This window comes from Balearica regulorum, chromosome 1 (assembly GCF_011004875.1).
Source record: "Balearica regulorum gibbericeps isolate bBalReg1 chromosome 1, bBalReg1.pri, whole genome shotgun sequence".
Classification (NCBI taxonomy): domain Eukaryota; kingdom Metazoa; phylum Chordata; class Aves; order Gruiformes; family Gruidae; genus Balearica; species Balearica regulorum.
This window is the reverse complement of record NC_046184.1, coordinates 66,743,793-66,767,606: the sequence shown is the minus strand read 5'-3', so window position 1 is coordinate 66,767,606 and position 23,814 is coordinate 66,743,793. Positions and strand designations below refer to the sequence as shown.

General features: G+C 41.8%; 1 protein-coding gene across 5 annotated transcripts in view; it reads right to left on the bottom strand.

Moving 5' to 3' along the window:
- DENND5B (DENN domain containing 5B) overlaps window positions 1–23,814 on the bottom strand; it is a 117,395-nt gene that overhangs the window by 19,734 nt on the left and 73,847 nt on the right. For 2 of the 5 annotated variants that reach the window (XM_075756150.1, XM_075756117.1), the window contains 9 exons: window positions 20,990–21,526; window positions 19,414–19,645; window positions 18,519–18,605; window positions 17,150–17,300; window positions 6,246–6,339; window positions 5,113–5,223; window positions 2,771–2,902; window positions 1,754–1,906; window positions 1,149–1,227 (listed from right to left, as the gene is read on the bottom strand). In XM_075756150.1, coding sequence (XP_075612265.1) covers window positions 1,149–1,227; window positions 1,754–1,906; window positions 2,771–2,902; window positions 5,113–5,223; window positions 6,246–6,339; window positions 17,150–17,300; window positions 18,519–18,605; window positions 19,414–19,645; window positions 20,990–21,526 — 1,576 coding nt within the window. The remainder of the gene's footprint in view (window positions 1–1,148; window positions 1,228–1,753; window positions 1,907–2,770; window positions 2,903–5,112; window positions 5,224–6,245; window positions 6,340–17,149; window positions 17,301–18,518; window positions 18,606–19,413; window positions 19,646–20,989; window positions 21,527–23,814) is intronic. The other 3 variants (XM_075756133.1, XM_075756144.1, XM_075756127.1) reach the window with 2 other exon arrangements.

The following is a 23,814-nucleotide window of genomic DNA, read 5'->3' as shown; positions in this document are numbered from 1 at the left end:
AATCTTAAGTGGCTGGTAACCGCAATGTTTCTGTGCATTATCATTAACTCTATCCTGGAAATGTAGAAGCAGAGAAAATGAAAAATGCTTAATACATTACCTATTCCTTCCTTAATCCAGCACTGAACTTGGAGATTTAACAGCTTCCTTTTTTGTATGTGAAATACATTAACATAAATCTGTACAGTGATGAGTTTTTAGTAATATGTTTTTATGGAAAGCTCACAACTGAGAAGAATGAGATAAAATTAAGCTACAGTAGCATATTCGATGTTAAGAACGCCACACATTTCTGTGCTCCGCTACTCTGATCAAACTGCTTTGTGGTGACACATTTTGCTCTCAGGAATTTGTGCCTACCAGCCAGTTTCTTTAGTGCATTACTCACTGAAGCTTATTAAAAAGTCATTTCATGAGCGAGACTAGTTTGTCCATAGACGTGTCTTTGAGGACTGACTGATCATACAAGTTCTCATCTGCAGGATCTGGAGGATTAGAGAGTCCTTGGAAGATGACCCACTAAAGTTGAGAGACTTTTACCAGCAGCAGCCTGTGGGCAGGGAGATCTCAAGGTCATCAGAAAACCAACGTCTCTCACAACACAGAAATAATTTAGTGATTGTAAAGGGCCAAGCCAAACCATAAACTGAGCACCTAGACTGATGGATAGAGATTAATTACACAACTTTTGAACTGTACTGTCCACCAGTATAAAGATTTCTTGAACATGGAGTTATTCACATTGGGATTTGAGAGACAGATTATGCTCACTGAAAGAAAAATGTCAGCTGTCTTAGCCACAGCTCCATACCTTCAGGTCCTTCAGAAATCACCTCTTGTGGAGGTGTGATTTCTCACACCTCACTCAATGCTGGTGAAAAGGGAATGAAGGTAGTGAACAAACATTGAGTGATTTTCCAGAGAGGGATAAGAATTATGTTCATTTGCCTCCAACCATGTCAATCTATTTTGTCCAGACATCGAGGCATCTTCATAATGATTATGAAAGGTGTCAAAATGTAAATGTGATATTATCAAGCAAATACACTGAAAATCCTGCATGGGTTTCATGTGGCTGCACTGTTCCTCCCAGGCCCAAGTTCATTCACTGTGATGGACCCTTCATGGAGTCAATGCCAAGTACTCACCTGGGGACTCTGCACTATGTTCTTGCTTCTCTTCCCTCTCCTGGTACTGAAGTAAATGGGACCACAAAGCAGATTTCCCCTGAAAATTGAATATATAGTACATAGCTTTAAATAAATCAGACAAAAGAAAAGAGGCCAGTGAACATGGAAAAATAATGGGATGGCATTTCAGAGGGCCAAACATTCAGCAGTGAGAATCAATCCTTCTCTCCAGTCATGAGACCTCAGGAAGAAGAGAGGAGAGGACCATCTCACTGACCTAGCGGTCACACCACCCGCCTTGTTTCTTTGTCCTTTTCCCAAGTTTCCCTTCTGAAGGGTGAAAGAGAAGAAACCAAACACCTATTTGACAACATCATTGCAATTTCCAGAGGTACCTCTCAAATAATTAAACCAAAAACCAACAAACCAAACCCCCCAAAAAAACAAACCCCCAAGACTCCCCAAGCCCTCACAAGATATGAACCAGGGCCTCTGAACCCAAAGATACCTTTCACTTTAATGGTTGGAATGACACCACTGAGCAGCAGCTTAAAAGGTAGAGATGCCATTCAGTATTTGCTAGGGTACTGTACGCACAAAGTCCTTTGTTTCCAGTTACCAACCTGCTTAACCTGCAGCCCGTGGCTCCAGATTCTTTCCAGCAGATCACAGAGACTAGCAATCAACGTGTTTTCCTCCAGACCTGTTATGTTGGCTTCTCCATGTCCCAGCTCGACTGCTTCATGGCCCATCTTCTCTACCAACATGCGTTTAGTCTATTAAAAAAAAAAAAAGATCTCCAAAGGTTTCTAAGAATGTTATCCAATGAGGGACACAATTTATAGATGAGTTTACTTAAACATGCTTAATCTAGAGACTATCGCTAATGCCTGACCAGAGAAACTTCAAATCTCTTTACAGAGATTGTAAATTAAAAAAGAATAATTAAAAGAAAAAAGTTTGCACGATTACTCCATACTGTCCTATTTCTGTATATTTCTATACCCTTTATCTATTGTCCCATTCCTATACCGTTGATCTGTAACCAACCGATATCAAAAACAGAGTACAGAGCTAGATACATTTTCAGTCTTACTCTGTATATGTTTTTCTTCTTGTTACATATATTAAAGTTTAAAACTCAGGTAAATACAGTATACCACCAGCTGCAACTGACACAAAGAAATTATATTTCCATGGCTGTAAAAGCTTCTTCAATATTAGAAACTGCTATACTTCATTTGCTCTGCATAAACAACATGCACAACAGTTGTACATGCTGAACACTTCCTTTTTTGACTGTGGGTCTCGAGCCCATTAGGCTTAGGCTACATTTACATATGAACAATTAAAGGAAATCTTCCCTAAGATGTCTGATCATGCTGATTCTCCCTCCTGTCCTTTTCACTCGTTTCACCAACTTTGACCGCATAAACAGAAGAGCAATAATACGTTCCTTTCTTAGCAGTTGAAAAAAAAAAAAAATAACTCTAAAGGGACATCCACCCTGCAATAGCCTGGTAGACCAACAGACCAACGGCATTCCAGCTGTGAAGGACCTCCAGGACACCATCTGCAGATGCTATTTAGGCTCAGTGTAAGCAAGGGGAGAGCAGGCAGTGGGAAGGGGAAGGACTTACCTTCATGCGACATTCCTTCAGTAACCCTTCCACAAATTTCCAGTTGGTCTGCGCAATCACAGCTGGAGAGAGGTCTGAGAGTTTGGGCTGCCTTAAATTTTTTCCTAAACTCCTCGCCTCCTGCATATATTTCTAAAAATAAACAGAATAATTTTAGATATTGCAAGCCAGAGGGTTTCTCCTCGTCCTAATCCTAGGCAAGCAAATGCTGGTGAAAAGGAATGAGCTAGTGTTAATCTAGGAACATCTTGATTTGTCTGATGCTTAGGTATCGGGCTGGAAAAGTGGAATATTCCCTTTTGACAACAGAAAAAGCAAGATATTGTCCTGCGTGGAACCAAAACAGTCAACATTAGCTAGTGAACTGTGCTGTTAACCACTAGCACAAAGTTAGCCACAGCAAGTGCATAAAGTGTGACACCTTCGTTCAGCAATAAAATCAAAAAAATCAAGTAAAGTTTCCTTCCATTGTTATTTGGTTTCACTTTAAAAAAAATTTAAAAAATTAAAAGCCATTTGTCTGATTTAGTGCAGACTGTACATGAATGGAAAAAATCCTTTAAAAAGAAATCATAAGAAAAAGAAATACACCTGGCAAAGGAGAAAGATTTAATCCATTACTTTTCATCTGGACAGGGTTTTTTTTGGGGGGGGGGGGGGAACAAACCAGACTTGATTTTATTCTCAATTAACTTCTTAATTACAAGTGAAGCTTGTTTTAAACAAAACTGACATTTAGGATCATTCATGTTTTTTACTGTGGGGTAATAATTAAGAAGTATGGACAAAAATTGGCGTGCTCTTTAAAAAAAGGATCCAAGCATAATAAAAGACTTTTAAACCTTTCTGCTCCATCGTCTTATTTTTCAGAGCTTTTTTTATTGTTTGTTTTTTTGTTAAGGAGAATAAAACCCAAACTAATGAACAAAGTGTCCTTTGCCCCCAACATCAGTGAGAGGACTATATGCTGAGCAAAGCTAGGAAGTGGGCGGTATTTAGGTGTGCAAGTATGAAGCCCATCAAAAAGTTGCCCAAGCATTATTCATAAAGTTTTTGTTAAAAAGTGTAAAATGGTAGAATGTTGCCAAATGAAACAGTCTTGAAGCATAGTGCTTGTAGCCTGGTGTGGGAATGCTCCATTTCCATAGTGTGTTTTTATGCAGTTAATGCTGCCTCTTTGGGGGACGGTATGTGACAAGGACCGCTCTTCCCCTGAGAGGGGCAGATTATCCCCCTCCAGTAACTCAGTGCTCCTGCTGGCTGGGTTTTCTGGGAAACTGAGAGGACACTATGGCTGCTGCATTCTCAGGTCTTTCTGCCTGGGAAAAAAATCATTTATTTAGCAAAAGCAAAATCCAAACACATTGAAGTTAATTGAAATTGCTCATTTTTTTAAGGGGTTGTTTGGGTATTTTTTTGTAATGGGGGAGTACAGCTTTTCTGACACATTTGGATTTTTTCAGTAAAAAATTTGGTCATGAACCACTTAACATCAGTCCCACAGGTCAGAGAAGAACATCAGGTGCTGCCATAGAAAGCTGTGTTCAACAAAAGTGCTCAGCTAGACAATTATGGTTTCACTGATACTGTAAGGACTTAAAAATAGTTGAAAAACTACATGTGGGAATAAAAAAAAATAAAAAATCACAGATGATGAAAGCGTGTTGTTCAGCAAGCAAAACTCGTAAGTGACTTCCATCTAGCTCAGTGCAAACATTAGCAATGAAAACAGTGAAAAAGTAATACAGGGAACATATAATCAGGAAATCTAATACTTCTTTTTAAATGTAAAGGGATAAATACAATGCAAAGTGCGGTTATAGTCTGAAGAGTACAAAACGTGGATAACCTTACTTTATTCATTGTGTGTCTTGTTATTATACTAAAATAAAATAAAATAAAAAAATATTAACTCTTCTAAGTTCACGAGAAGAATAAGGGTTGGATGAAAGATCCAATTGATTGCCCTTTGCCTGTTCATCAGCATCCACACACCGCCACCCTCTTCCACACTGGGATGCGATGATCCAGCAGTCAGAAAGCAATGCTTTTTGGATTTGACACCCTAAGCTGAATTGCCAGGTGAGCAACATAGGAAAAAATGAAGCAAAACAAAAATCTCATATTTCAGCCATGGAGTTGTCATGTTTGCCAGGGAGCTGGTGTGGGAGCCTAGAGCTGATTTCCAGCTACTTTTCTGATTATAACCACACTTAGAAGCGCTACAGGGACATGCTCATACTCTACGGGAAAGGGAGAGGTTTGAGACGCAGCGAAAACAGCAGTTCTTCACGCTAAAAACATCTCAAAAGCAGCTTTCAACAAGAAAAACTAAAACATACCAGGCAGCATTCAGAGAAGGATTTTTTAGGAGGCCGTGCAGGAGGGGGTGGTCCCTGATCCCACTCCCAGAAGGCCATTGAGTTCTGACGAAGCAAAAGCTCCTCCGATGGCTAAGAGGAGGCAGATGCCCCAATGGCAGAACAGCCAGAAAGAAAGAGGAGACAAAGCAAAAGAAGCATGCATATGATCCACAGCCAAAAAAAAGAAGAAAGTAAATACATGACAAAGTATTGAAGAGGCTCTGCTGAGATATACACAAGGCAACGTTTAAAATATACTTGCAAAGCCACGTTAGCAAAAATAGCAACAAACACATACAAGTGCTGTTTTGCTGTGTTTCCACGAAATATTGTTCAAAGCTGCGGTTCAAGAGTCCACTCATCTGTTCGGGTTCTTTCGGAGTGCAAATGTCAACACCGGACAACATTATTCAGCAAGATTTACCACAAAACAGCATGAATGTTTTATTTTTGCTAGTGACATACAAAAGAAGCGCGTGGACATCAATGGAAAAACATGGCAGAAAATATTTAATGAAGGACAAGAAACTGAAAAGATGGGAAAGAAATGTGTGTATGTGACTGACATTTACAAGATGCATGGGAGTTTCCAAGTTTTAGGCATAAAAAGGCCCCAAAGTCTTAACCTTTCAAATAGGCTTACTCATGCCAGGAATCTATGTAAGAGAGAGAGAGAGGAAAAAAAAATTCCTTTAAAAAAGAAAAAAGTCGTGCCTCATTTGCCCTGCAGTGCTGACATTTATTCGAGGACTTGACTTTTGCAGAGACCTTCACCCTGGCCAGAGCTCGGCAGCTGCACCCAGGCAGGCACCAGGGCTCTGCTTGCTGCGTGCGGTTACATGACTGGGCTCTGTATCAGCAAATAAGCCATTTTCCTGATGACAAAGGGGATGTCTTAGTCCAAAATAATAAAAGCATTTTATTTCTGTTGTGTGCTTTGAAATTGTACAACATATACAAGCATCTGTGACAAGCAGCATCTAAATGAAATGGCTGCAGAGACCCACACAAACCTTACGGTAGCAATAAAACAGCCCGAAATAACAACGCATTGCTTTTCTAGGTGTCACCTGGATGACAAGCCCGTGCTGCCCGCTGTTGACACCACCTACCTCCCTCAAATCGTTGTCCAGCCCGATGTGCTCTGAGTGCTGCCGCAGGCGGTCTTTCCTCCGCTGTGCGGTCGTGCTGCGACTGGCCCAGCGGCTGGGGAGTCAGAGAGAGAGAAGGCACATGTGAGTGGAAAATATTGGGAGGGAAAGGCTGGGTCAGGAGCCAGAGGAGATCCAATGGGTCTGCAGTGGGAGAAACGAGAGCACAAACTTGGACATTGCAGTAGACGCGGTTGCAAGCTGGTGCCTGACCTCCTCATGGGAAACCGCATGGCGGGTGACAGGCCAGCACGTACCCAAGGGACAAAAGCCCCGATGGAAATGTGCCTGCTGCCTGCCAGGGTCGCTAGTGAGAGCTCCTGTGTTACCCGAAATGCAGATCATTGATGCCACCACTAGGAAAATCGTTGAACTTAGTTACCCAACAACGCCTTTGTTTGCTGTGTTTGCTGAAGTTTGATAAAAATGGTGTCTGTAGGAACAAATAAGATACAATGATGTAGTTTGAGTAACGGCTTCTAAAATTTTCCTCTTTTGTGAGAGGTGGTACTTCTCCTTTCTCCACTTTGTGGTACTTCCAGGAATTACTTCAGAGAACCTTCTCACTGAGATAGTAACTACTGTAATATTGGGTGCAACTATGTCTAAAGGCTTTAAACAGTATTGTTGTTCCTGGGATTAATCACGTTGCTATATTCATTGTATCTTTTTTGCATCAACTTTCTAAATACTGCAGAAAGTCTGTATTTTTTCTACATGTTCATATATGTCCGGTTGAATTTTTTCTCATCTGAAGCTGTTGCGTGAAAGCAGCCACTTGGTGAGCAGGTTTGAAACTGAGCAACCTTAAAGCTCCCAAGCGTCCAAACTCCTTAATGCCAGGTAGTATAACAAAACACAACACAAGATAATTCTGTCCCAAGAAATTTCTAGTCTGTTTGTAAGGTTTCTAATAATATCATAGCCTTCTCTCAAATCCTTGAAAACCAAAATGCTCAACTGGTGCAGAGAATAAATAAGTTAATACATTATTTATAAAAGAAAGTGAAAATAACACTGTATAAAGCAACCTATCAAGCATTAAAAATAAGTATCTTAATGCACATGAAGGCTACATCTTCAGAATGGTATTACTTAATTACTGTGGTTGTGTTTATTAAAAATATCTTTCAAATACAGTAAAAAAAAAAAAAAGCCTTTACATGTACAGACTTTCAGCTGCTTCATGAAGTCAGCTGTTCTGCCTCTCTCCTGCACTCAGAAATCAAAGAGCAAAACCAAGGTGAAACAGAAGACAAAGCCTGCCCAGGGAAGTGCTCCAGCTCTGATGCCTGGCAGGATGTATGAATAAGGCTCTACCTACAGGAGGAGACTACCTGGCAGAATTTGAAGGGATAACCTAAATCTGAAAGAGATAAAGAGAAAAAGAGAAAGAGGAAAAGAGAAAGAGAGAAAGGAAAAGAAGAAAAGAGAAAGAGAGAAAGGAAAAGAGGAAAAGAGAAAGAGAAATAAAGAAAAAGAGAAAGAGAAAGAATGAGGGGAAAAAAAAGGAAAAGGAAAAAACCCACCAAGAAAACACCACCCCACCATCCCCCACCTCAGTACTTGAGTCAAAGGGACCCTCCAAACCCTGTCTCCATCCTAGCCCATCTACTCCAGACTGAAATGTCCATGCTGGGCACCATGCCAGAACAACTGCTGCGAGATGTTTTTTCCTATAGGACCTGTGATCAACAGGCATAGCCCCTGGAGATTTGGGTTCTCTGCCTTTGATAGATCTATACAGAGGGAAACCTAGAGATGCCCACATCAACGACAGATGTGTGTGCTTGGTGAGCCCCTCCACACAGGTGGTATTGGCGAGGACAACAGTCTCCAGATCCCAAACCCATCTATTTCTGTGGGCACCCCAAACAGGATCTGGGTTCTGAACTATTTGGACAAGGAGTCCAAAAGTTCCTCCAAGCTGGCAACACGTAGGCAGATGCATGCCTGGAGGAGGAAACCCTTGCACAGAGCTGGACTTGGGTCCTGACATGTCTGGCAAGCCATCAGGGATGGGCAGGGAGGGGAACCTGACCCAAGAGAAGTGCAGGGACATGACCCCTGGTAACCAAACCCTCCTTTTTCTGTAGAGGAAGACTTTGCATTCATATACCTAACTATCTCCACCAATTCCTCCAGTGAAGTCACCAAAGAGCAAATTTTGTCTAAATGCACAGGTAAAAAGGACCAAAAAAGAGAGTCACAGGAAATACAGTTTTTATGCTCAGAATTGAAGCTCCTTCCTACCTTCCAAATAATGTCAAGAAAACAAGCGCAAGGAAGAAATAAACATCTCGGTCTGCATGTAATTATGGTTCAGCACCTTGCTATCCCATATGACAGGAAATTTATTTTTAAAGCAAAGTAGCCTCCAGTCTCTACTAACTAAACAAAACAGCCCGATAGGTGTCTGCACAGCAAATGCCGATACCTTCTCAGAGGAATACATTACTGACATAAGTGTCTTTGCACCTCCTCATAAGTCTTAACAATATACCACTCATGAGTTTAATAAGTCACCACCTTTCCCCCCGCCCCCCAGAAGCAACATCCAATGCCTCATTAGATGACTGAGAGGGGGGGGATAAAACCCTACATTTTAATAATCTCAACAAGTCGAAATGCAGCAGAAAAAACACCCCCTCGAACAGAGGATAGCAGACTTAAAAGTGACTTTAGCTACCTGGCTCTGGAGACCTTCCATTTATTGCAAGTTAGAATTATTTCACATGGTAGAATGCCAAAAATACATTGGAAAGTTAAGTTTTTCTGCTCCAATTTATATGATATTTTCTGAATTCCAGACAAAGCTTTGATCCCTCTCCACCTGCATTTCTGCAGTTACTGGAAGATTTAAGAATTGCTCTAAGTGTCCTTTGAGGGAACATTTCTCACTGAAGGTGAAAATAGAATAAAAGCCACAGAATAATTACAAGTAATACACCATCATTAAAGCATTTTCAGTTAATTTCAGCCCTGTACTCCATCTGGGAGAAGGCATAGATCATTCTCCAGATTATTAATCAGAACTATTTGAACATTTTCAGCATGCAAATGTAAAGATCATTGGCCGTTTATGAAATAAAGGCTGCTGCTCATTAGCTGGAGCAATTACACATGCAGCAAGCTGCATGCTCCCTCTTCCCCAACCTCTATGCTAGGGAAGAGGGAGCTGTCGGGGCACTGGGTGAAGTCTGTGCCTTCAGATGCCGCTCTGAATCTCTCTGGGAGATTTTGTGAAGATCTAACATCAGATAAGCAGTATTAAGCAGCTAAATCTTTTAAAGCCTTTTCTTTACTGGGCCACATAGAATTTCCCCAAAATAATGCTTCAATATTACAATAACCATTTCTTCCCCCCCTCATTGGCAGATTGCATTTTAAATTACTCCTCCTCTCTCTTTGGTCGCTCAAAGTGATTCTAAGGGGGGTAAAAGTCCTCCCCAGTGGCCACGCCACCTCCGGTTGGGTTGCCAAAATCCCACATGGGTGTCTCTCCTGGCCCTGCCGTCACCTGCTGCCTTATTCACACCTCAGCCCTGGTGCTGCTGAAGCAGCAAGGAGAGTTGTGCTCACAAGGGCAACTGCCCTCTTGTTTCCAGCCCTTACTCATGGGCTTTGCAGCTAAACCACTACCACCTGCGTCCCTGTGGAGCGGATGCCAGAGGAGATGAAGCCCTCCTGGCTGGTCCCTGCCTTGGGGGGCACGAGCCCCGAGCTGCCTGGCACCTGAGAGCACGCACGGTGCCGTGACCCAACCTTGGTGTTGCCAGAGTACTCCCTGCCCCCCAAAATGCCCTCTCCCATTTATTTTTTGCCTCTAGAGCTATGAGCATGGGCTACTGGCATATTTCATTTATTCCTCACAGTGGAGGTGCTACAAGCACCAAGGCTCTGGGGACAAAGCAGCCGCAGTTTGGGCACTGTGTTGCAGATAGCCCAGGGACAAGCTGCTTATGTGGAGAAGGGAGAAAAGGCTCCTTTCGGTACTCTGCCTGTAGCTAACTCCCATGCCCAAAGATGAATGCTGTTCACCTCCAGGGACTGCAAAAAAGCAGTGACATTTCAGAGGATGGACCAGGCAAGACCATGCACTGACAGTGAAGTCAGTATTGTTTAATATCAAATTAGACCCAACAAGCATAGGAATAAGTTTGCAGAGGTTGGAGGAAGTGTAAAGGTGACACGTGGAAAAGATGACACACAAACCTGTGATGCTTAACTTCTGTAATAAAAATGATAAGATAGCATCAAAGCTGTCTTTGATGTCAGAAGCTGATCTAACAAAAAAGCAGCCTCACACCAGGAACTGGCTGTGCTGTACTGCAATCATACGTACATCTCCCTCTCCCCCTACCTCGCTCCCCCCCAATCTTTTTAAAGCTCCATAGAGAAATGAAGAAATGATGCCTACCCAAACCAGATGTGGGTGTAATGGGCAGTATATATACTGCAGTACTGCTGCTAGAGAACAAGAATGCAAGACAACTTCATTCACAGACTGATTTAAGCGGTATTGCCATCACCATGAAAATCACTGTCGTAATTTACAATCTATTTACAGTGCTAACAAAGAACCAAGAAAGGAGAAAAATGCACTTGTCTACAGGACAGAACCTAAATCTCCTCATACAGATCATCTCCTGAGGCAGACTGCTATGTAGGTCTGCCAATCATGACAATACCCCTTTTACCTCTATAGTTCCATCAAAGGAGTTATCTGACTGCGTTTCTGTATTCACAAATTAGCACACAGACGTACTGTGCCTCCAACAAATCCCCCTAAAGCAGGCATGCAGCCTGAACACATTAAATACACACGGACTGCGCATGTAATCTGCTTGGGTTCAGGAGCAGTTTGACACAGAGATTCCAAGTCAAATACATGTCAGCTCGAACAACTTAAAAGGAAAAGGTCGAAAGCAAGCTCCACCTGATCACGGATGGGCTGACAGAGGATGAGTTCTGCACTGTGAATCTGCTCTGCACACACTGCTCCATGGCAAAGACGATGAAGCTCAAATAGAAACTAATGTACCTTTTCCATCTCTGCTGTAGGGCTGAACAGGAAAGCTTTTAAACTGCTGATCGGGTGGACAAAAATGAGCAAAATGCCTTGCCGAGAGTGGTCTTGTACTGACAGGCTGTCTCATCAGATTATATGAGAAGAAGTGATTTAAAAGGGTGGTACCCACAACTGCCCTCCTCTGCAAGGAACAGTGATAGCAATTTGCCAGCATCACCCCTTAAGCCCTGATGAACCACTGTCCTAAGTGGCATTTAGTTCGCAAACTCATTTGAGATAGTAACACTGTTCAGGGGAAAGTAGAATAGAGGATGCAAGGATTCTATGATTTGACAGACATTTTTCCCTGTGAACTTTAGTCCTGCATAGCTATTTAAAAACTATATATTAGCTGAAATAAGTTAATTGCCCTTTTACTGCCTTGCATCAGTTGAGCAGAGGATCAGTACGCAGGAGACTCGCCCATCAGGTTCCAAGTCCCCATAGCATACAGTTCCTATTTCAGGAACCATTTTTAAGCACCGATTGTCAAATTCACTTTATTCTTGAAAATGAATGTATTTGAATACAAGTAGTTGGTATTTTCATTGCACCTGTCAGTGGTTTGCTATATTAGGTTGCCTAATGTATAGTAACGTCTTGTTTCAGATTTTTCATACTTAAAAGGTCAGCTTTTACTACTCGCAAAGTTTAAATAACATCAGTGTTGTGTGTGGATGGCTCACTGCTGACTCATTTCTCGCTCAGTTAGACGTACTGCAGAGATGCTACTCTATACTACTTGAAAGTACAACTGTTTGGCCTGACTAAGAGGAAAAAAAAGCTTCATTAAAGACAGACAGCCTTAAAATAGTACCCAACATATAGGGAGGTAGAAAAAGCACATATAGTATGAAGCGCTCAGTACAAGAGAAAGACCATTTCCCACATAAAAAAATAATTTAGTTAAACCCAGAATGAATTCTATCATCATATAGAGATTCAGCAAAAGGATACCACTTTGCATTATATATATATATATATATAAAAATATACTTTCTTTAAAAACATTAACCAATGTTAACATTAGTGAATAAGCAAACAGTAGTCCTATTTAAAAAAGAGGAGAACCAGAGCACCAGGCAGAGAAACCTCGGGCAGTTCACAAATTGAAGTAGGATCTGGAGATGGAGGCCACAGGACAGTGCTCGCACAAGTTGTCCCATAAACTGGAGCACAAAAATGGACCAATTTCGTACACTCCTAATGCACACATTTTACAAATGACTCCTGACACAGTGGTGACGTCAGCAAAACACGGCACAGGAACAAATGCTTGGAGAAAGCAAACAAGTACTTCTGAAATCTGCTTTATGGGTGAGAACAACACATCACTTAGCTAAAGCCTGAGGCTGGGAGGCCGAGTGTAGCGGGATCTGTGCTCGAAGACTTGGGCTGCGCCCTCCTTTGAGGATCGCTGCAGGTCAGGTAGGACACAGAGGACAGACAAAAGCACGAAGCTCACAGGAGGCCGGGATACAAGTGAGAGGGCTCAGGAGAAAGAAGTGGCCAGGGCAGGAAGGAGGAAACAGGCCGATGAGGGGAAGAAGCAAGGAAGAAAGTGAGGCGCAAATAAAGAAGGTGGGAAAACCAAGACTAAACAAAGAGAAAGACAAAAAAAAGGATAATTTAAGCCATTTTGTAAATGTGTAACAAAGCAAAAACTTCCTTTGGAAACCAAAAGAAATTAAGGGGAAAAAAATCAGATCAGCTGTTCTTTGCAGACATTCACTACAAATTGCCAGAATGCAAATATATTTTCATGCTTGGTGTGCAATCAGTGCTTTCCTCTGCAATATTTAATCTCATTTATCAAGCTTCTTAGTACAAATTAAGTTACAAGGTAATCAATTAGATTGAAAACACAGCTTGTTTCATTGTTTTAATTTTGCACTGTAAGCATACTCATCCTAATTTAAGAATTAGCTAATCAAAAACCATGAAGTGTTTATGTAGCTTGGCTTTTTGTCATTCAAATTCCCTTCCTGGATCATTGCGAATGCGTCAGCCAGTGGAGTCCCAGCTACAATTTTAAAAGCCTGGCAGAAAATGCACACAGGGAAGGAAGAGGGGAACATGTAGAAACCACAATGTGGTGCTGGGGTTTGAAGAAGGAAAGGAACACTCCGGAAAACGCTGCTCATTTCCAGATAAATAGACAAACTGCCTAAGGGACTGCAGCCTGTTTTCTCCTGGGATGCTTTCTAGGAGGACTTCTGCAGAAGCCACTGCTTTACAAGGTTAGAGCAGCATGGATGGGCCACTTTTGTACCCAGAGGAAGCTGCAGCTGTTGTCTGTAGGTTCAGAATGTTTTCCCATGACATGGGGGATGTATTGAAGGCGACGAGTGCAGACGGAGTCCCTCAAGTGAGACATTGCTGCCTGATGGGAAAGAGGACAGAACTGGGCAAGGGTCATTTTTAATTTTTTTAATTGTTTTTAGCTAGGATGAATTGCTCTTTTCTTTACAGAAAAATAATATTTCTTTTAATTTCTAGAAATATTTTGATACAATAGTTATCATCTTTTGCTTAAGTTTAGATCTGCATATTCTGCAGTTAATCTCTTTCCATGTTCTGGCAGTTTTGGTCAAAAAGATGCTTAGGGAAACTGTATACCTGGGAGCCTATTCTCCAGTTTCATGGAGGTGGGGGTTTGGGGTGGTTTTTTTTCTTTGCTTGGACTTTTTGTTATTTGTTTTTTTTTCATTTGTTTGTTTTTAAATTTTTTATTTCTTTTCAGTAAAAAGTGCAGTGTGGAGTTATTTTCAGTGAAGTTCTTGCTTAGCTGAAGAAGTCAATGTCTCCTTACACCACAAGGGAAGAGGTAAAGACCAGCCCTAATGACAGTAAGCATACACCTGCAGTCTGGCCAAAATAGGAGCAGATGTAAAACGAGGCTCTCCCAAGCCACAGATGACCAAGGTGATGACAGAAAGCAGCAAGCAGTGTGACACTGGCCGGGGCCAGAGGTGCACTGGTTCACCCCCTCTTTTCTAGAGGACAACCTGGGGGGGGAGCGGGAGGAGGCAGCAGAGTGACAGAAGTGGGGCAAGGCATGCTGCTGAGTGTGGCCACGGGCTGACAGATGAGAGAGATTATTAGACCTCACTTCTATGACAGACTTTGGTGTTTTAACACTTACACGTGGTAATGTGATCAGCATTTGTTTCCAGCTGTGTTTAGGTGGAAGTGATCTGATAGGACTGTCAACCCCGCCTCTGTCCCCAAGCCCTGCTCTTTGTGCCCAGCAAGCAAGAGCCAGACACCTCCTCTCCCAAACACAATTTCTGCCTGTCTAGGCAACGTGTCTTCTGGGATCTCAGATGGGATGTAAGACTAAACAAACCAGAGCTCATGGTCTTTGCATTATATTTCTGATTTAGGTATATTATACATGTAACTGTATACTGTAACCGACAGAGGTCCCTTCAGTGCTCTGCCTGACCACAGGAAGGGAATGGCTAGATAACATTATGAGCTCCAGTTATATGTTTGTTACTTTATCTGTCCAGAAAGGGAAGCAATAAAAATCTGATTGTTGGCCAGTAAGGACGGGTTTTCATTAAAACAGCTTTATATCGGTTTATTTGCTAACTGTCCAACAACAATCAACTGGAGCATGGAAATGTTTTTGGGTTTTTTTTTCCCCTGCAAATACACTTCCTTACAACATTCAAGACAAATTTTGCTATGTGAAACTGAAGTTTGCAAAAATACTTCTCATCTACATAGCAATAACCTTTGCATTAACATTATGAACACACAATAGCTACATCTGAAGGGCCGGGGAATGGGGTAGAAATGTTCTCTTCCCCCACCCCCATACGCAAAGGCCCAGTTGTATACGCAAGTATAATCTATCTCCAAGAAGCATACACTGGGAAATTCAAATTAATGGAAGGCTACACTTCAATTGATTTTGTGGTCAAAAGAATTACATTGTATTTGCAGAGAGCATGAAAAGACTATCTGTTTTACACGTGGGTGTAAATTCAGCAGAACTTCATATCTTAAATGAGAGAGAAAGAGAGTCTGCTCAGCTGCTCACATAAAAAGCCAGGAAGCAGAAAGATATAAACAGATGGTCTTGAGATTTTCCAATTACAAACCTTTTTGGCAATATACAACTGGAGGAATTCCAAACATTTGTCACTTTGACACCGCTTTGCGGTAAGTAATGGGATTTTGGTACTTAGAGATTCTGAAACATGCTACAATCTGAAGATCAAAACCAGCTATCTAAATCAAAATTATCACTCAAGGAGTTAAAGTGACATCGTAGAATAGGTACCAATCTAACAGAAGCATCTCAAAAGGCATAAGGAAAACTATTTTTAATTTGATGCTTATTCATAGATTCACTAAGATTCTGCAATAGAGCCAGAAGATATAAGCAACTTTGAGCAGGCTGGGCATGCTCACGCTGTTGCTGACACTGTAAAGCTGAAACCCACCATAAGGATAAGAGGTAGAATGCTAAACACCGCATTCCACAAGATGAAGAAATTCTCCATTCCTCAAGGGACCATTACCCATAAACTTTTGTCTCGGTTTGCAAGAAGCTGCCAAACAAAGGAACCTTGAAATATCCTCCTTTTGGTTGGTTTGTGGGTTGTTTGTTTTGTTGTTTGTTTGTTTGGGTTTTTTAATTTCTTTTAAATAATTGCAATTCTTTAAACACTCAATGCTTAAGGATATCTTATTTTATCATTCGCTAGTCTTATTTCTAGTAAGTTTTAAAAAGGGATTAGCTAGCACTGGGGTGCACAAAAGGTGTATAAATAGAATTGAGTGGGCACCTCATACAGGAGCTCAGAGAAGCATGTGTACATGCACATGTCTAAAACAAGAGCTAGCTTTAACATCTGGACAATCACAGCATTTGGAGCTCTCAGATTTATCTGTGCTCCCACATTTTGATCTACCACAGAAACTGGAAGTAAGGGCTTGAGATAATAATTTCATGACGTAATAATCATTGATGCACAAAGGTTCCATTTTTGAAGGCGGAGAACACCTCCCCCGCCCTGGGTTTTGAGGGAGGAAAGGAAAAAAAAAAAGTAACTTACAGCACTTACTTCATAATGGTATAAATGTAAAGTGTATCAATGTTGAGGCTGTCATTTTACATTAGGTAAATAAACTATGTTTTACATGCTCAATTCCACAGTTATAGGCTCCCCTACCTTCATATCAAAGTGCACTACAGAACCTTATCAGACTCAGAAGAGAAACCCAGGTACAGAACCACATACTTTCCACCCTCACCAAGTTATTCTTCCAGGTTATTCCAATGTGGAAACTGAAAGACAGCTATAAAAATCTTTGGGTCACATAATAACATCTAAAGAAAAGTGAGGAAAAGAGTGGGCATTAATTTCATTCTGCATGATGGTGTGGCAGTTTCAATACCATACTTTCTTTCAGAATCTGAATTTTGGCTTGGGTTTCCAAATTATCCTGTTCAGTGCAAAACAGCAAAGAAATTAATTTTAAATTTATTATGGCAATGATAAAACTAAAAATATATATGAGAAGACACAGTACTTTCCACTCAACAGAACCCAGTACTGAGGAATCTTCCCCAAACCAGAGGCAGTGCTTTCTAACATAACCCAAACCATGGCTATAACTTCAAAAATCACAGCGCATACAAACCAGAAATGGAAAGAGCTGCTAGGGTTCATTAGAGTGGTCAGAAGCCATCCAAAATTAGGACTACCGTCCAGTGATGTGAATCTTTTATATGAGAAACCTGCTTTCCAATCCAGGAAATAAAACCTGTGCTTACTTGTTATTGGTGGGTCCTGTTGCCAAGACATCCGATTGCAACTTCGGGAAGAATCCTTGTTCGTATTTCCCTTGGCCGATCTTCATATCAAGTAAGTGTGGGTGGATGGCTGTGTGATCGATCTTCATCAGCCGCTGCTCGATGGATTGGGCTGCAAGTTACAGTCACAGGTGAACAGCTGTGTTAGTGCACCATCTGAAGACACGTGCTACGACAACAGAAGCGGTCATGCTCTGATCACTGAAAATGCTCTAGAGTAGTTAAACAGTGACTTTAGACCCAGAAATCTGTCTCTTATAGAAGTGATGAAACATATGCACTGTTACTTTGTTATTTTGCTTTTAGTTTCTTCACCCAACACAACTAGCATTGGCACAAGCAAGTTAGCTGTTAAGCAAGCAGGTATTTACGGGAGCCTACGAGATGGGTCATGAATCGGGAAGAGTAGTGCGAGCTTTCCCTGAAATTTGGTGTTTGGCTTTAACGCTCTTTAAGTAGAATGGAGACCTCCGAGGCCGGCTGCAACTCTCTGTGGGGTCAGGCACCTCGCTTTGCCCTGGACATGTCTCCTTGGGCAGACGCACAGAGGGCAGTACCTGAGTTTTGCAAACATCTGGCACCTATAATGATCCTTCTTCTGAAATTAGATACGCCATTACTGGATGACAGGCCTTTAAAAAGCATAGCTAACTGTAGCAAAGCCTGAGCAGCATCAAGAAGATGAACAGATGCTTGGAAACAGGCAAGGCTACAGCAGGACCAGAGACGGGTCCCCGGGAATCTCGGCTTGGCTGAGACTAATGTGGTTTAGCTGTTTGCTTCAAGGACATGAAGATTTCATCTCAAAGCTCGAACAGGATAAAAATAAAATCTGTCACCTTCTCAACACTGAGTCAGATGCACTGTGAAGGAGAGGGGAAAGGTGGTGTAGGGGGGGGGGAAATCAGCATTTAATTAGCAACTTTAATATTCAACTCTTTATAGCCCATCCATTAATGGGCAGGCCCGTTCTTTTCAGCATATCACAATTAGTGAATAAATATGCAAAATGTGGAAGCTAAATCCATTTTCCATTTGTCAAGAGCAACACAGAACTTGTTTCCTGTTTTATAAAATTGTGATGGAAAGAAACTGTCATAAGATTTACATATATTATCATTAGAAACTCAGCAGCTTTTTTTTCCCCTTCTAAAAAAAAATAAATTTAAAAATCACTTCTTGTGGTCTTATTTTGGAGAAAAGGACTCAGTAGTGTGGGATCAGGGGGTTTGAAGGGTTCCAGAAATAGTAGGTTAAACAAACAGGTGCTGGATCGGTGACAGGGTCACATATATTGTGAATGGTAAATATGAAGGAAAGTTGGTATTACTATCAGTTTGCTGCTTTTCACAAGACAGAAAATGAGGTTCCGGTGCCACAATATCTACCAAAACTAGACGCTGAATAGACAGTCGACCTGCAAATTAGAATTGGTTTTAAATAGAAAGTTAAGCAGACACAGGATTTCTATTTCTGCCACATTTGTAACAAGTAAAACACTCTGAAGGAATTCAACAAAAAAACCCCATGAGAAATGTGTTTGCCCCAGTTCATTAATATGTGTCTCAACAAATTTAAGACTGTAATTTCCCTGTATTACTTGGAAATAAAATAAATACTTGCACAGCAAGAAACTCAAGTATGATTTGAAAATGCATCCTGTGACTGTAATGGAAAAAAAAAATCCAAATCTTTAGTACACAGGGTCTTGTTCATTAACACTGAGCATCTATTGCTGGAGCTACTAAATATGCTACACAGGATTTGGTCCCCAGCATTCCCTGCTGCTCTAACCAAATGGCGTAAGGCCAAAAAAAAGGTCTTTTACGGGAAGGGGGAGACGAGGCCAGTGGATCAGCCACCGGGGCTCAGCTCCTCGGTGTGGCTGGCACTGGTCCCACCACCATGGCGAAGGAAAGCTCTCCTAGCAATGGAACAGGAGCTGCCTGAAATGAGAAATGGTGAGCCCAGCTCCGTGGTGTGGTTTGTGTTTGTTAAAGGCACCAGCCTAGGAGAGCTTGAAGGGAAGGTATAGGCTCCCACTGTTTTTAGCGTTTAAAAGCATGCTGAAGTTTTTGCCTAGGGAAAATAAGGGCACCGCTGAGTCCTTCTCAGGTAGCTGTAGGGCTTCCTCACCAGCTGCAATGCTCAGATGACTGAGGACCTATATTTCCTTGTGGCTGACATTGTACTTTTGAATATTTTACTAGCCCATCTGAACATACCTGCTTCTTTCAAAGTGCTGCATTTCTGATAGTTGGATGTCCGCAGTGCAGGGGCCCTTACATTATATAGCCTTATTTTCTCAATTCGGGAGTCAAAAACTCGCAGAAAAGGGTCCTTCTCTTCCCACTGGGAGATTATCTTATTGTCTATGAACGTTGCAAACATCTGTGTTTCGATGAAGTGTGAAAGGAATGGGAGGTAAGGCTCGGGTTGGTCCGAAAGGAAGGAAGCCTGAAATACAGAACAGCTCGTTAGTGCCACGTTCCCACCTGGCGTCAACACTACAAGCCATCCTGTGACAGAGAACCAATCCAGCAGCCAACGGGAAGGCTTGGACAAGGCTTCCCCACCACAAAAACACCTCTGAGAGAGGCGTGAATCTGTCTACAAAGGCGTTTGGCTCACAGGTCACGTCTTTGGTCACGACTGTGAGAAACAAGCAGTCAGGGAGGCTTCATGACAGCTAGAGTGAAGGGAATATGGAGTTATGGAAGTAGTGCCCATGCACTACCACCGCAGCGGACTACCGCCACGTGTGCCCGCTTGGCACCACAGGTCTGCACATCCCTACTTGGGACCAGATCACTTATTAAGAAAGGTGTTATACATATCAAGGGGTGTACAGTGCTCTTCAGCTAATGCTCTTTTGCGAAGTTAAGGAGGACAATTAATCATGAATTTCCAATTAAAACCCAGTGTATGCCTAAGTCTCTAACTGAGCTTTGAAAACTCTAACACAGTCCATTTTCTTGTAGAAGTACTAGCAGAGATTGCCTAAACAATCCCCTCCTTTCGAATGCTGTTCAACACCCGAATACAAACAAGGCCAATAAAAGGCATGGCAGCATTTTTTTTTTTTTTAATCAAAAACTGCCTCAGATCAATATTTAGTCTGTTCCTGACTGTTTATCTAATATTCTCCTTGGAGAAGGACTTGCATCTGAAAAAACTGATGGCTAAGAGTGCTATCTACTTTGCAAAGTCACTTGGAAATAATAACTGTGCAAGTTTCCAAATGTTTCTCATTCCTTTTGCTGGCCTACAGTCTCTTTATTTCCCCATTTCTAATCTCTGCTTCCTTTTCACTCTTGTGCAAACACTACAAGGGAGTCATAACAGTACTCTTCTGCCATAAGGATGTGATAACCTTCTACAGAACAACGCTACCAATTAACAAAAAGCGCTACTGTGAGATTAGGAAACAAGAAAGACTGAATTTTTTTTTGTCTCGTGTGTGCATCTTTCCTCTCAGCAAAGAAAAAAAAAAAAAAAAAAAAAAGTCCCTTCCCATTGTTACCCTTCCACCAAACCCACAGGAGAAGCCCCATCAGCTGGGCAGGAGCCTGCCAGCTTGGTTCCTACAAGCCAGGACAGCTCTGACCGGCTCAGTGGATCTGCACCAATTTACTTTGGCAGGCAATCTGGCCCTGTGTAATCAAAATGGACAAATCTCTCAGTAAGGCAGATGAAGAACGGTGGATTAGAGTACCTAGGCCATATATACATAATATAGCTATTCTCCCTCCCTCCCAAAAGCACTTTTAGATGGAAAAATGAATGCACGGCTATCTTTACTTTGTCAAAGTTCTGCATTTGTTCCCTGTTTGTCAGCCATGACTCCATATCAGGGGCAGCCTGAATGACGAAAGCCTCGTAGTCTGCGAACATCTGCGTGAAGCGGTTGGCGAAAACCTCACGAAGCTGCACGTTCAGTTTGTAGTCCCTCAGCTCCACCTCCTCACATGGCACTTTCCCATCCTTCTCCTTCTCCACGAGGGGAGCCGTGATGGTCATTTTTTCCATCGTCACACCCGTTCTCTTGGTGAGGGCTTGCAGGCGGGCGATCGTCTCATTGCCTTTCAGCAGCTCATACATGTTGAGGGCATTGGCAGGGATGTTTCCGTTCTTCTTGTCGTTCACCAGGTCACTAAGAACCAGGTTCTTGAGTTTGGTGGCGCTGTCACTGCAGTGCAGGTTACCCTCTGGTGGGATCCCAAACTGCAGGAGAACTTCAGAGATTTCCTGGATAAACTCCAGCTTGTTGGGGAACTGGGGGAATTCCTCTGGCAGTTCAATGAAATGGTTATCAATGTCTACAAAGCACAAGTTTGCCTGAAACACAAAGAAAAGTTTCAAAACGGATGCTCAGCAGTGAATTGGTTCATCTGCTAAGTAGCTCTGTTTTCCCAGAGTGCTTCCAGACAAAAGGACAAGAGCACACATATGCCTGAGACTTAAGCTGCATCATCTAGCCTGTGACATTTCAGACTTCAGCAAAGCTGGGGGCCAACTGGATGGCAATGATTTAATGAATAAATAAAGCCTCCTGCCCCCTCCTGTTCTCCTGGGACTTGCAGATCCAAACTTCCCACTACAAAGATTTGATAATCCCTCCCAGACCAGCCAAGGACATACCAGCAAGCAGGATGCACAGCACCACTTCTCAGCCCATGTAAAAACTATTTGTGTGAATTACTACACCTGAAGGGCACATTTTTTTTACCAGGATCCAACTGCAAGAAGCCTCTGTGGCTGTGCTACCAAGGAATGAGATGTTCACTGAGAAAGATGGTGCTGCTATGAGCAAAGAGGGTCCCATGCAAATCCTTTGGGATCATGTCTGAGTATAGCTTGTCCACTGGAGGTCAAGCCTTATTTCCCCACTCCCTACCACCCTGTTTCCATGGAGGCTTTTAATCTTGGCAATTCCTCTGCCCAAGATTTAAACAGAGTGCTCTTAGACAGCTATGCTACACATGGAGATGAATCTCAGCCCATAAGATTAAAGCTAAATGAAGACATGAATCTAGTGGAGCAGATACTTTTACTAGGAAAGTGTCAATGGAGGGGTGGAAGAACCCTACATAAAAATTAATTACATTGCAAATGCACCCTCAGGAATAACAGCAGAATGAAAAACAGTAATTGATCTTCTGAACTGTGGCTTACATCTGAAATTCACTGTCTGAGTGCACTGTACTGAATAAAATCTTAAACCAGGTCAGACTCCCAAGGTGCTCAGCTCTGAAGGATTTTACCCTGGCATAAAGGTGCAGAACGGGAGATGCAGGAAACCCACAGGGCAGCAGCAGGTCTTTGTTAGCCTGACCTGGCCATCAGCACAGCTCCTCCACCTTCTCCAAGGCACTTCTACTGTTCTTTACTTCTCACCAAACACTGTAGACTAATCTTCAGATTACGTGAACAGAAAGGACTTATTTTCCTCCTTTTCTGAAAAGGTTAATTTTCAGCAGGACAATACATCCCAGAGCAAACATTGTTATAATATATTGGATATGCTTGAGCTTAATCACCTTTCACATAGATACTTTAAAGGGTATTAGGATTTGCTTGGTAAAGCAGAAGCGTCCCTTCAGCTCACTTTTTCATAATAAATTCGGACTGTACAAAGAAAAGCATTTCTTCATACAAAATTACTTAACTATACAGCTATTGAAGAGTTGTGGTATGCATCAGTACAGTTCTTTAGCTCAGGGACTGTCTTCTTATCTATCAATATTTAATTTCAAAGGCTTTTTAATTTCATCTCTGCATATCATTTACAAAATTTGAAAAATGAGATTTGGATTCAGAAAACCCTTGGGGAATTGGTCTCACTTCTCTTCAAAAACATCTGATGATTAAAGTTAATGCAGAGGGATTTGTAACCTTAAGACAGCACGATGGCCAGTTGTTAGAATTTTTATCTCTAACGAACAAATGTGTGTGTGTGTATTTAGACCAAGAGCTTGAAAAGCTAGCCCCTCGCCTGAACAATAAAGGAATGCTAAAGTGAACAGTGCTTCGTCACTGTTTGCATGTTGAAGGATTTTCTATTTTTTATTGTCTAGAGGAATTTGAGATTCAAGATCTTCCCTGTTCGATACCCCTTCCTTATTTCCCTTTCCCACAGTTACTGGACCTGTGGTGTTCATAAATGCTGTGCTTTTTCACTCATTTGTCAAACATTGTAACGGGGGGTATATTCCACGCCACTATTACTCTTTCCTTACTGGCGATATTTAATTTGTTATTCAAGTGACACTGCAAGCCCATCACATTAAAATTTTAATTTAAGGAAAACGACAGCTTAATCTACTAACTAAAAGCATATGACTAATACTTTTTAAAATCGCAGTAATTATGTAATATTAGCATGGTTTTACTGAAAAGTGTAGCTAGATAGCAGCTTCTTTTCCACGCCAATGCAAATTTCCTATGATTGGGCCATTGTATCCATGAGGTAAGACTTGATTTGCACTGTTACATGCCACCTAGGCTAAGAATCAGTCAGTCACCTTCATCTAATACCTAAAATAAGTATTAAGAACTGTATTATCCTTGCCCTGTGTTTATCCCTCCACTCCCACACACAAACTCCCCTCCTGCATATTCTCCCC